Source organism: Rhinoderma darwinii, chromosome 6, assembly GCF_050947455.1.
Source record: "Rhinoderma darwinii isolate aRhiDar2 chromosome 6, aRhiDar2.hap1, whole genome shotgun sequence".
Taxonomy (NCBI): Eukaryota; Metazoa; Chordata; class Amphibia; order Anura; family Rhinodermatidae; genus Rhinoderma; species Rhinoderma darwinii.
Genome location: NC_134692.1, coordinates 38,641,148 through 38,653,213, shown reverse-complemented (window position 1 = coordinate 38,653,213; position 12,066 = coordinate 38,641,148). Strand labels below are relative to the sequence as shown.

Below are 12,066 nucleotides of genomic sequence, written 5' to 3'. Positions count from 1 at the left end.
AAATTGAAAAATGTTAGTGAAAATGGCAGTGTCCTAAATATGTTTCCCCAGCACTATATGCAGTGTACTGACTGTCCAAAAGCAATGTAGGACGAAAGTATTAATAGAAGATAATATAATCATTGTTTATAATTTTTATATTGTGTTATAGGGGCTGTAAGGGGCGTTTTCTAATATTAGGACTCTGAAATTGGAAGTTAACCCCTTAATGACCGCCAATACGCCTTTATACGGCATTCATTAAGGGTACTTATGCCACAGCGCAAACTTTTCTCATAAACCCAGCACAGGCGTTCTGTGCTGGCTAGACCGGGTGCCAGGCTGTCTAAAGACAGCCGGACTCCTGCTTTAACGGCCGTGGTCAATGTTACCACCGATCCCTGATGTTTAATCCCTTAGATGCTGCAGTCAATAGCGACTGTCATTTATGTGGCTTCAGATGGACAGGGCTTCCTCTGTCAGCCCATCGGCACCACCGTGATGCGATTGGGGGTGCCAATTGTTTACGTGGCAGTCGAGGGTCTAACAAAGGAGGCAGATCAGGGCCAGAGGCATGGCCTAATAAAATGCCTGTTCGTTTTATGCTGATAAATACACTGCAATTCAAAAGTATTGGAGGGTAATATAAAACGATCGCATAGTAAAGTACCATAGTGGGACCCAAATAAGTAAAGCAAAGATCTTTTTTTCCCCTTTACAAAATTATCAAAAAAATAATCTACACATAATTGCTATCACTGCGTCTGTAATGACTCGAACTGTAAAATAATCCTGTTATTTAACCTGCATGGTGAACCCTGTAAAAAATAAAATAAAAAGCAATGTCAGAATTGCTGTTTTGTTTTTTTTTTTGTTAATCCTGCATTGTGTATAGACAATAAAAATTCTAAAGTATTTTTAAAAATGAATTTCCTTTTAAAAAATTCTCCAAATCTTCAATATTATTGTTAGAGCTCCAAAATTGGAAATTAAATTATAGCAATATTATTTTCCTGTATATTATATGACCCTTCAGGCATACCTAGTTCTGCGTGCCTTTATATGCTTTTCAAAGAATTGATCTTTTCTCAACGGTTCTTTATATACATTTTTTTTTTTTATAACTTATTTCTATTTATAGCTGTGTATTATAATGTATTTGGTTTACAATTTCCTATATGGCTACTATTTGTGATAATAGTACAGTGTACATTTACGTTGCCTTGTTAATGCTAAATCCGTATTTACAACTGTGTTTATTTAGAGGACCTGTCAAGTCACAAAGAAAGTAAATAAAACTGCAGTATAGGGGTCGTGGCTTGGTGCGCTAGCGAGTGGATGCACTTAGAGAGAGCTCCCGACCGGGTGCCTGCATAACAGGTGGCTCTGCACTAACAATGGGGAAAGCGAAGACCAGAAGCCCCCTCAAGGGTTCCCGGACAACTGGGGCATCAGATGTTCCGATTTAGGAATTTTTTTCAGCCGCTCCAAGAAACGCTGTGTTGGGCGTTGACTCGACCCCGCCAGCGCCATCTTATCCATCTCTGGAGGCCGCCGCAACCTTTCCAGGACCTGCCTAAGAAGCTGCGGAGGACTAATCACCCTGATGCTGGGCCCACTGACTGGGGTAAGAGAATACCTACTGATGCTGCCCCTACTCTGTTTCCCAATCCGGATGGACCAGGTTTACGCCACCGAGACCCGCTATCTGCTCTTGAAATCCGCCTAGCACCGGAGCCAAAGTGGCCATGTTAGTGAATGATGCCACCACTTCCAGTGTAATGGTGACACCCTCAAAACCGACTGCTGATCCACATACTGTGTGCAGGACAGACTCCTGCCAACGGCCCTCTCAACCACCGTCGCCCTGCGGAAGCTCAGAGGACGGTGTTGGCCCACCGGTGAAGAGATCTCTCTTCAAAACATATCCTCCAGTGTTAACAGGATCGGCCCCGACCCCAGATTGCGCTGAACTTCAGGACTCTTCTTCAAACGATGATGTCATACCTCCAACCATCCACAAAAACAAACCTGACAGCCACGCTCCACAGACTTTTCAGAGATCTAAAGAAACCACCTGCACTTCTGGCTTTCCTCTATCTGACGAAGTGGCTAATACCTTGAGGGGGCACCAAAAATGACAGGCGTTACTAGCCCTTCTGCCTACCAAGATTGATATAACCCATCTAGCTGCGGGTCTCAAGACAGCCTGGCGCCAAGACCTTCATCAGGTTAAAACGGAGGTCAGTGAATTGCATACTAGAGTAGACGACTTAGAAGCATTCAAATGTTCCATCTCCAAGACTGTGTAAGATTTAAAACGTACATCTGCAAATCGCACTATGCAGCAGCGTTTTCTTATTTTGCAGCACGGCGATTTGGAGAATAGGAGAAACAATATAATCCGCGGCCTTCCGGAGGCGACTCGCACACCTGACCACCTTCCTACTCTTAATGGCCTCCTGAAAAAAACAGACTCTCATATTGAAATTGATAGGATTCACCGTGCACGTCGTGCTCGTAGTGTTGATCCAAACAAACCACGTAATGTAATTTGGCGCATTTATTATTTTGCGGTCAAAGAAGAAATCATGCAAAAGGCGGCTCTGAAATATCACTGTTTCCGGACTTATCACGACGTACTCTTAGACAAAGGGCATCTTTGAAACCGCTCCGCTCTGTTCTTCAGTCTCGCAATATACCTCATCGATGGGGCTTCCCCTTTGCCCTGCATGTGAAGTGGGGAAATACGATTGCGGCTCTCTCCACGCTCGAAAAGCTTCCATCTTTCTTGCAGACTCTGGAGCTTCCGATGTCTCTCCCACCCGGGGAAGCCCTCTTGCATGAGCCTCTAGGCCCGATTGGTTCCGTCTACCTCCTGGGCTGCGACCACCGCTACACGTGCACCCTCAGGCACAACAACGTAGAAAATTCACTCCACCGAGAAGCTCAGGATCTAAACCGACTTTTCTTACCTATCTTACCTATCTAGATTGGGTGATTGTCTTACCGTAACTGTACTTTTCATTGTTATGCATGTTGTCCACTCAGTAATTAGTTTTCCACTTGCTATAATGTTGTGTTCCTGTTATACACATTTATCATTCGTATTCTTCTTAGGACCCGGTCTATCTTTTGAGGTGTGATGCCACACTCCAGTTATGTCTCTCACGACTCCCCCATAGGTTTTACAAATTTTTTGTATCGAATTAGCGCGAGTGCGCTTCACTTCTAGTATATCTTACTGACAGTTTACTGTTCTTTGTTTTTTGGTATATTGCATTATACTGTATATTGCCTGTTCATTTCCCTTTACACAGCTTTTCCTTTGTTTTCCCTATCCCTCCCCTTTTTCACAGCGCAGGATAATTAATTGCTCTTGATATGGCAGAAGTGTCTCTTGCCTCCTTCAATGTACAGAGTTTTAATATTCCCCAAAAACGGCCTCAGGTCCTTATTTCTATGTATAAAAACAAAGCGCATATCGTATGTCTACAGGAAACTCCCTTCCATACTGACCATTTCCCCAATCTCAAAAACCGCTACTATACAGCCGGCTATCACAGTAGCAATCCGGATGGTAAAACAAAAGGTGTTTCTATATTATTCTATAAATCTCTACCACATAAAATATTACAGGTCAAGTCTGATCCTACTGCTAGTTTGCTTTTTGTGACATGCGGGATTGGATCAAGTATTTATACTATCGCTAATGTTTATGCCCCGAACATAGATCAGGTTGCTTTCCTAATTAAGACTCTGGAAGAACTCCAATCCTTTGCGCAAGGGGGACTTCTACTGTGTGGCGATTTCAATATCCCTATGAGGCTGGGTTCACACGACCTATTTTCAGACGTAAACGAGGCGTATTATGCAGACGCAGAGCACAACTGGAAGCGCCCTTTACTTTAGGAGAATTGTCTGTGATTAAAAATCTCTCGGCGGGTAAAAGCCCTGGTTCCGACGGGTTTACAGCGGCCTTTTACTAATCGTTCGCTGATGAAGTTTCCCCGGCTTTGCTTTAGGCCCTACAATCTCTGTCCCGAGGTGTTCCAACCCCCCCCCCCCCCCCCCCGAGTTCTTACTTGCACACATCACTGTAATCCCCAAAGAGGGCAAAGACCCTCAACTATGTGCTAGTTACCTTCCTATATCCTTGATAAACGCTGATGCAAAAAAATGTATGCAAAACTTATAGCAATTAGACTGGGGGTCCTACTTGAGTCCGCTTGTTCACCCGGATCAGGTTGGCTTTGTTCCTTCTAGATAATACCCTTAAATCTTTCTCCCTTATTAATTACATCAAACGTAATTCTATTCCATGTGTTACTCGCTCTAGACGCAGAGAAAGCTTTTGACCGGGTGTACTGGGGATTTCTGGTGAAAACACTGGTACAGCTTGGGATTGGTCCGGTCATGCTTCAGAGACTTAGAGCCCTTTATTCAGGTCCCTTGGCCCAGGTTCGTGTGAATGGCGGTTTATCTCCCACTTTTAAAATTAGTAATGGCACGCGCCAGTGATGCCCCCTTTCTCCGATGCTCTATACCCCAGTAATGGAACACTTTCCGAATGCCATAAGATACAGCCCCAACATTAGAGGTCTGCAGATTGGACAACGTCATGTTAAATGGTCAGCTTTTGCTGCTGACGTTCTTTCATATATTTCTCAGCCTCTTCCTTCACTTCCCGCACTAAAGTCTACTATTGGGGAATAGTCATTACAGTAACTTTAAAATAAACCTTACTAAAAGTAATACTCGAGAGATATTTAGACACTCACCTTGAACAGTCCCCAAAGTCTTTTTGTTTTCATTGGTAACACAAAGCCATTAAATATCTGGGCATCATGATACCATCAGACCTCACGGACAACTATAGTCTCAATTACGTGCCCCTACTACATATTATCCGACGAGATCTCATTAATTGGGAGGGTAAACTACTGTCTTAGCTAGACAGGATGAATGTCCTGCCCCACTTATTGTACCTTTATCAAACATTACCATGTACGCCCCTAAAACATTTCACGATATAAGTAAAATTTTCAAACGCTTTGTATGGGCGTCTAAAGGCCCAAGAGTAGCACGTCATTTTAGTGCAGAAGGAAAGGGGGACTCGCACTGCCTGACTGCTTCTTTTACTATATGGCTGCGACCGTAACGAGAATCCTTGATATTTCACATGATCCCCCCCCCCCCTGCAAATTGTGGATACAGCTAGAAAGTGCCCAGACGGACTTACCACTGATGTCTCTTCCCTGGTCCCCCAGGGCGACTTGGTCCAAAGCCACTGTCCTGAACCTGCCATATGTAATTGGGGGTGTAATCACAACCTGTAAGATGTATTTATTGAAGACTGGACTTTTTTCTAGAGATGGATCTCTGATGCTGATCACGGGTATCTGGGACTTTGCCCCGGGTCTGCAATCTTCCTTTTTGGGTAAGCCTCATTGACGCAGGTGCAGACTTGACATTCCAGCATGTTTTATCGTCTGAACAACTGAAATCCTATGATGACTTGGTACTGGTTGACTCCAGGTCACCTAGGAGACAGTGGGACTACCTCCAACGTAAACACTATTACAAGAAGTGTCGACAAACTCTAAATCTGCGTAGGGATCTGACTCCCTTTGAGCGCCAGTGCTCTTCGTTCTCCACGATGCCAAAATTGCGCTCATTTATGATCTTCGGTTAAACAAGAGTACTGACGTGAAACCCTCCTATGCACTTAGCTGGGAAAAATAATTAAATGTTTCAATATCTTATGCAGAATGGTCTAAATCATTCACTTTGTCACATTCTCAATGTCCTGTAAGGTGCAAGAAACAAAATATTATTTAGATGGTATAAAGTTCCTGTAATCTTGCATAGGATTTATCCTATCCCGTCTGATCGATGCTGCTGTTGTGGACGGGTGAGGGGGACAATAACTCATATACGGTGGGAATGCCACCATATTGTTTCTCTGATTCATAAAAATACTGGATTCCCATTGGATAATAACGCAGCTACGTTGTTACTATCCATAATTCTGGGTTCCCCTAAGTGTCTATCACGTACTCTACTTGGCTATCTACTGGTTGCAGCAAGAACGGTGGTTTCCAGGCACTGGAAGAGCGCTGTTGTCCCCACCGTCTTGGAATGGTCCATGGAGATGACTCCTATCCAAAATATGGAAGAATCTATGGCTTTCTCACCAGCGCACAGATTCTTATTTTAAGATTTGGCAAAAATGGCTGGATTTTTGGAATTCACCGGACTTTCATGATCACTTGTAACTGAGTCCCTGAGCTTCCCTTATCCCTAGCCTCTTGATCAGGATTGGATCTGCCAAGGGGATCTGTATCAGAGTTGACCTGACACCGATTTTACACTCATATTGATACCTGCCTAAGATATCGCTCCTCTTTTATAGCTTATCCTGCCTCCCTACCGTACACATTTACCCTTTCCTTCCTCCTTTCCCTTAGAAGTTACCCTTGTTAACCCTTGAATTTATCTATATTTGTCTGAATGAGGCATTCTGTCCTAACAAATCTGTATATCCCTTCTGATATGTTACATTGGCTGACGTGTAATCTTTTCATACTTTATGCAGTGATCTATTGACTACTGTGTTAACTGATCAGATGCATGTTATAATGTTTATCATTCATTGACGCTATGTATTTCATTGTACAATTTCTTTGTTCAGTCCCCGTCCATTTTTTTCTTTTTTTGTATCCCTTTTGCAATATTTTGACAAATTCTCTTAAATAATCTAAAAAAAACAAAAATTGCAGTAAACCTTAATTTTTTCTACACCCCCCCCCCCCCTGATGCCACAGCCTTTTTTTTTTTTTTTTTTCTTTAAGTGCCCCCAATTATTGCTTATTATTGCTGGTATTTATCATTGCTCCCAGTTTGTAAATTATTGAATAAATTAAAATTAACAAGTGGGTGGTCCTTACCGACCAGTGTCAAAGGATAGTCCAATCAATGTGAAAGTGGCTCCAGCGGCATTATCTCGGCAGACTGACAACCTCTCACGAGATCACACTGACTTGTTAGCAGCATTAGCTATATCTGCTGACTCCTGGATCCCCTCTGCACTGCTAACAGAAGGCATCGTGGTCTTATGAGATGTTGATGAGATCACACTGCTGGAGCCGCTATAACACTCTATACATTGATTGGACAGGGACAGAGCGGCTCAGGTTTACGCCCCTTTGACACTAGGCTGCGGAGATAACCTACTTGTCAATGTATTCATTAATTTACATAGTAAAATTAGCATGTTTTAGTTCATTCATCCCCACCGAGTGCTAGAAAATAGTGGCAGCCATTATAGTCCATGGTGGTGGCTGTGGCCTCCTGGAAAAGCCAAGTGTAGACCGCAGAAGAGGAATGTTGCTTTTCAAGCGGTGCTACTGTTTTTTTCCGATTTTGCTGGGGGTAACAGCGATTGGAACCCCAACGATCGGCATTGGTGGCATATCCTACAAATATGCTACCGATGGCTGATGACCTAACCTATTTAATCTTTAACACCCATGAAGGAAGCAGTTAAGGTAATAGATATTATGAAATTGCTGCTAAAGCTTTTCTAGGGTAGAGCTCCACTTTAATTTTTCCAGTGTCCCTGCTTAATCAAAGCTTTGCTTTTTTAGTATTCAATTGGATTGGAAATCTAGTACTTTTTATATGTATGAAGAACTATTTTCTGTGATTGTTATGTTTGCTGCTGAGAAGTTGGTCGTTTTGCATAAGTGAACACATTTCTCTATGTACTCCTTATTGCTTCAGGCTCACGAGGTGCTGGCACTGGAAATGCTGACGTTGCTATTGGAAAGACCTACGGATGACAGTGTTGAAGTTGCTATTGGTTTTTTAAAAGAAAGTGGGCTTAAGCTAACTCAAGTAACACCCAGAGGTATAAATGGTAAGTATTTTCTGTGTAGTCTCTTTGCTGTTTGAGGGTACTTTTACTTTCCTCATTAGTTTTAATGTTTGGGAAGAATTGAACTTTAGTCTGAACAAGGTGCTGTTTTTACTTTACTGGAGAAGCCAAGATCACTGTGAATATCCACCAGGAGAAGTGGTACAATACATTATGGATAAAACACATTTATAGTGAATGGGGCAGATGAACAAGATCTGCAACCAAATACATAAGCGACAATTTGTTTTAGTAAAAAACTATTTTTATTTGATGAATGTATGGAAATTTTCATTTTGTGCACTATAAATGTTTTTTGTTCTTGTCATGCCACTGTGTTAAAGTAACACTAATCCTATTTTGTCTCATATCGTAAGAGAAATTTTATATAAAGAATTCTTCTTTGTGTCCCAGGAGGATCAACCATGTTCCCCTTCCTCCTTACAATCCTGTGTCTGTCTGTAAGACAACTGGCTGTAGTAGGAGCCTTCCCCGTACTGCAATAAGGATGTTAAGCCCGTCGTCTTTACTAATGACTGATCAGTTTTTAAATAGATCCCATTGACTTATAATGGGGTATGTCCTGTTTCTGTCAGGGACCCAGTATTTCTGACGGAAAGAATAGTAATGCATTCTGTGCTGCTCTTGTCATCAAAAATACCGGAACCCTCATGGGAGCAGCATAACAAAAGTGTACACAGGGTTTATGTCGATGAGTTGTTCCCTTCTATTAAGTTATACCAAGAAACCGTTGAATAACATTTCTGATATCTGTTTCTGGGAAAGCTGTGCCCTCACCCAGCTTTCCCTGGCTTTTTGTCTATGGCAAGTTTGCACATAATTCCAGGTGGTATTGTCGTTCACAAAACATGTATTTTTTTTTCTAAGTTCTGTTTCACCCCTCCCTAGCTATATTTGAACGTCTTCGAAACATCCTTCATGAGTCGGAAATAGACAAACGTGTCCAGTACATGATTGAAGTCATGTTTGCAGTAAGAAAGGATGGCTTTAAAGATCACCCGGTTATCCCAGAAGGGCTGGACCTGGTAGAGGAAGAAGATCAGTTTACCCATATGCTTCCACTGGAAGACGATTATAATCCAGAAGATGTCCTTAGTAAGTCTAAGAAAAAGCCTATATACTTTATGCACTCTTGTTTTTTTTTTTTTATCTGGAAAATCTGCAGGTAACAGATTCCGCTACAAGGACTGTTTTTCAATCTTGCTGTTTTTTCTATGGTTATACAACCTACTGTGCATATATGTATTGCTTACTATAGTGATTATACTAGGATTCTGTTTATTTTCCATTGTGGTTCTGCCGTTCCAATGCCTGGCCAGGCAATTTAGGCCATGTTTTAATTGTTTACTATTGTGATTGGTATTCTTCAGGGAAATGGTATTTATACAATCTTAGACTTTAATACTATTGGGATTACATTTTATATTTTCGTAAGTCAGTGAGTGCTGGTTTTTTGACCCGGATTTTTTTCTCTTTTTTTTTGTTTTTATATTTCCTATATTATCTGGATGGCACCATGTAAAATTTACTCTGACTGAGTTGGTTTATTTGACAGTTTTTTCTTTTTTTTTTTTTTTTGTTTTTTGTTTCTTTCGACATTTGTATAGCATCTGTCTCGTATGATTAAATATTTCCCTAACACTTGTTTTTAGATGTCTTCAAGATGGATCCAAATTTTCTTGAAAATGAAGAGAAGTATAAGACCATTAAAAAAGGTATGTGGCATTCTAAGATTGTGTGTAATAATTTTTTTTTTATGGAAAAAATATTTGGGCAATGCAATTAAAGGTATTAGAAGAGCTGTCTGTCATTCGTTAAAGATGTACAGGACGTGTCATGTTATAGTTTTCTCTCTAGCAGTTGAGATTCATTTACGTATTTACAATGGAAATTCATACTGTATTATTAATTAAGCTCCGATATGATTTAGCTGGCATTGCTGCAACGTGTTAGAACTGCAGCTGAAACCAGCGATGCCATTAACTCTCTAGAGACTGTTAACATTATGAACTGTCGGTGAAGGAAAATACTACTTTCTAAAAACAGTGCATAAGATTTTTGCAATAATGGTCCTGAATCTTTGTCTATCTTTGCTCTTGGCCTAAGTGCTAGTATCAAGTACAGGTTTTTTTCTGTTTAATTGGAGAATTGATGGTTTGTTTCTCTCCTTTTTTTTTTTTTTGTTAAATGCTGCTTTTTTTCTAATTCAAGAAATTCTGGATGAAGGTGACAGCGATTCAGAAGGAGAAGGGGGAAGTGATGATGACAGTGATGATGACAACGATGATGAAAATGCAGAGGAAGGTGGCGAGGAAGGTTTGTGTTTTCTTCAGAAACGGTTTTTCGATAATATGACGTTTGTTTTATTACTGTTGCCTTGTTTGAACAATCCCCTTCTCGTATTGTATTTTTTTCCTGCTGCAATAAGGTCACGGGGGCCCTGCTGCTAGTTCATGCATGAAGTGCTCTAGGTCTTCCCCGGGTAATTATAGACCAGTAAGCTTAACATCAATCGTGTGAAAAATGTTTGAGGGGCTATTGAGGGACTATATACAGGATTATGTGACAAAAAATAGTATTAATAAGTGACAGCCAGCACGGTTTTACTAAGGACAGAAGTTGTCAAACCAACCTAATCTGTTTTTATGAAGAGGTGAGCAGAAGCCTAGACAGAGGGGCCGCTGTGGATGTTGTGTTTTTGTACTTTGCAAAGGCATTTGACACTGTCCTTCATAGACGTCTAATGGGTAAATTAAGGACTATAGGTTTAGATAGTATAGTTTGTAATTGGATTGAGAATTGGCTCAAGGACCGTATCCAGAGAATTGTGGTCAATGATTCCTACTCTGAATGGTCCCCGGTAATAAGTGGTGTACCCCAGGGTTCAGTGCTGGGACCACTATTATTCAACTTATTTATTAATGATATAGAGGATGGGATTAATAGCATGATTTCTATTTTTGCAGATGACACCAAGCAATGTAATATAGTTCAGTCTATGGAAGATGTTCGTAAATTACAAGCTGATTTGGACACACTAAGTGTTTGGGCATCCACTTGGCAAATGAGGTTTAATGTAGATAAACGTAAAGTTATGGATCTGGGTACCAACAATCTGCATGCATCATATGTCCTAGGGGGAGCTATACTGGGAGAGTCACTTGTTGAGAAGGATCTGGTTGTACTTGAAGATCATAATCTAAATAACAGCATGCAATGTCAATCAGCTGCTTCAAAGGCCAGCAAGATATTGTCGTGTATTAAAAGAGGCATGGACTTGCGGGACAGGGATGTAATATTACCGCTTTTCAAAGCATTAGTGCTGCCTACAAATACAAAGAAGAGAAACAAAGCTAATAAGGGACATGGAGAATCTAAGTTATGAGGAAAGATTAGAAGAATTAAACTTTTATAGCCTTGAAAAAAGACGACTAAGGGGGGACATGATTAACTTATATAAATATATTAATGGCACATACAAAAATTATGGTGAAATCCTGTTCAATGTAAAACCCCCTCAAAAAACAAAGGGGCACTCCCTCCGTCTGGAGTAAAAAAGGTTCAACCTGCAGGGACAAGTCTTCTTTACTGTGAGAACTGTGAATCTATGGAATAGTCACCGGAGGACCGTCACAGCAGGGACAGTAGATGACTTTAAAAAAGGCAAAGATAATTTCCTATAACGAAAAAATATTAGCTCCTATGTCAATGTGTAGAAATGTTTCCCTTCCCTTTCCCATCCCTTGGTTGAACTTGATGGACATGTCTTTTTTAACCGTACTAACTATACTATGCAAGTGTAAGCATCTTGTTGAAGCCTATGAGTATCCTTGGAGTCCATTGTGTCAGAGTGTGACCTGCTGGCTTCCAGTAATTGAGAGCTTGGCTAGACCTTGCCACCCTCCAAGATTTTCTCTATAAAAGTCGAACAGGGGTACTTCCTTTTATTAGCTAAATATTGCCTACTAGGGCATTTGAAAAAAAGGAATGTTTGCGGCAGGTTGACCCTTCTCAGTTGTCCGTTTATTACAGTAATATTCGTTATGAACGTTTGCGTTCCCCATTGAGTTTTCAATTAGTTCATGATTTTCCTTATGGAGAGAATTCAAATCTTAAATTTTCCCTCTACACAATTTTTATTAAGTGTG

At 40.9% G+C, this 12,066-nt stretch overlaps 1 protein-coding gene across 2 annotated transcripts in view; it reads left to right on the top strand.

Moving 5' to 3' along the window:
* The window catches only part of CWC22 (CWC22 spliceosome associated protein), a 78,708-nt gene that overhangs the window by 18,102 nt on the left and 48,540 nt on the right, over positions 1–12,066 (top strand). For both annotated transcript variants that reach the window (XM_075831153.1, XM_075831154.1), the window contains 4 exons: positions 7,765–7,900; positions 8,807–9,013; positions 9,571–9,633; positions 10,130–10,234. In XM_075831153.1, the coding sequence (XP_075687268.1) occupies positions 7,765–7,900; positions 8,807–9,013; positions 9,571–9,633; positions 10,130–10,234 (511 nt within the window). The remainder of the gene's footprint in view (positions 1–7,764; positions 7,901–8,806; positions 9,014–9,570; positions 9,634–10,129; positions 10,235–12,066) is intronic.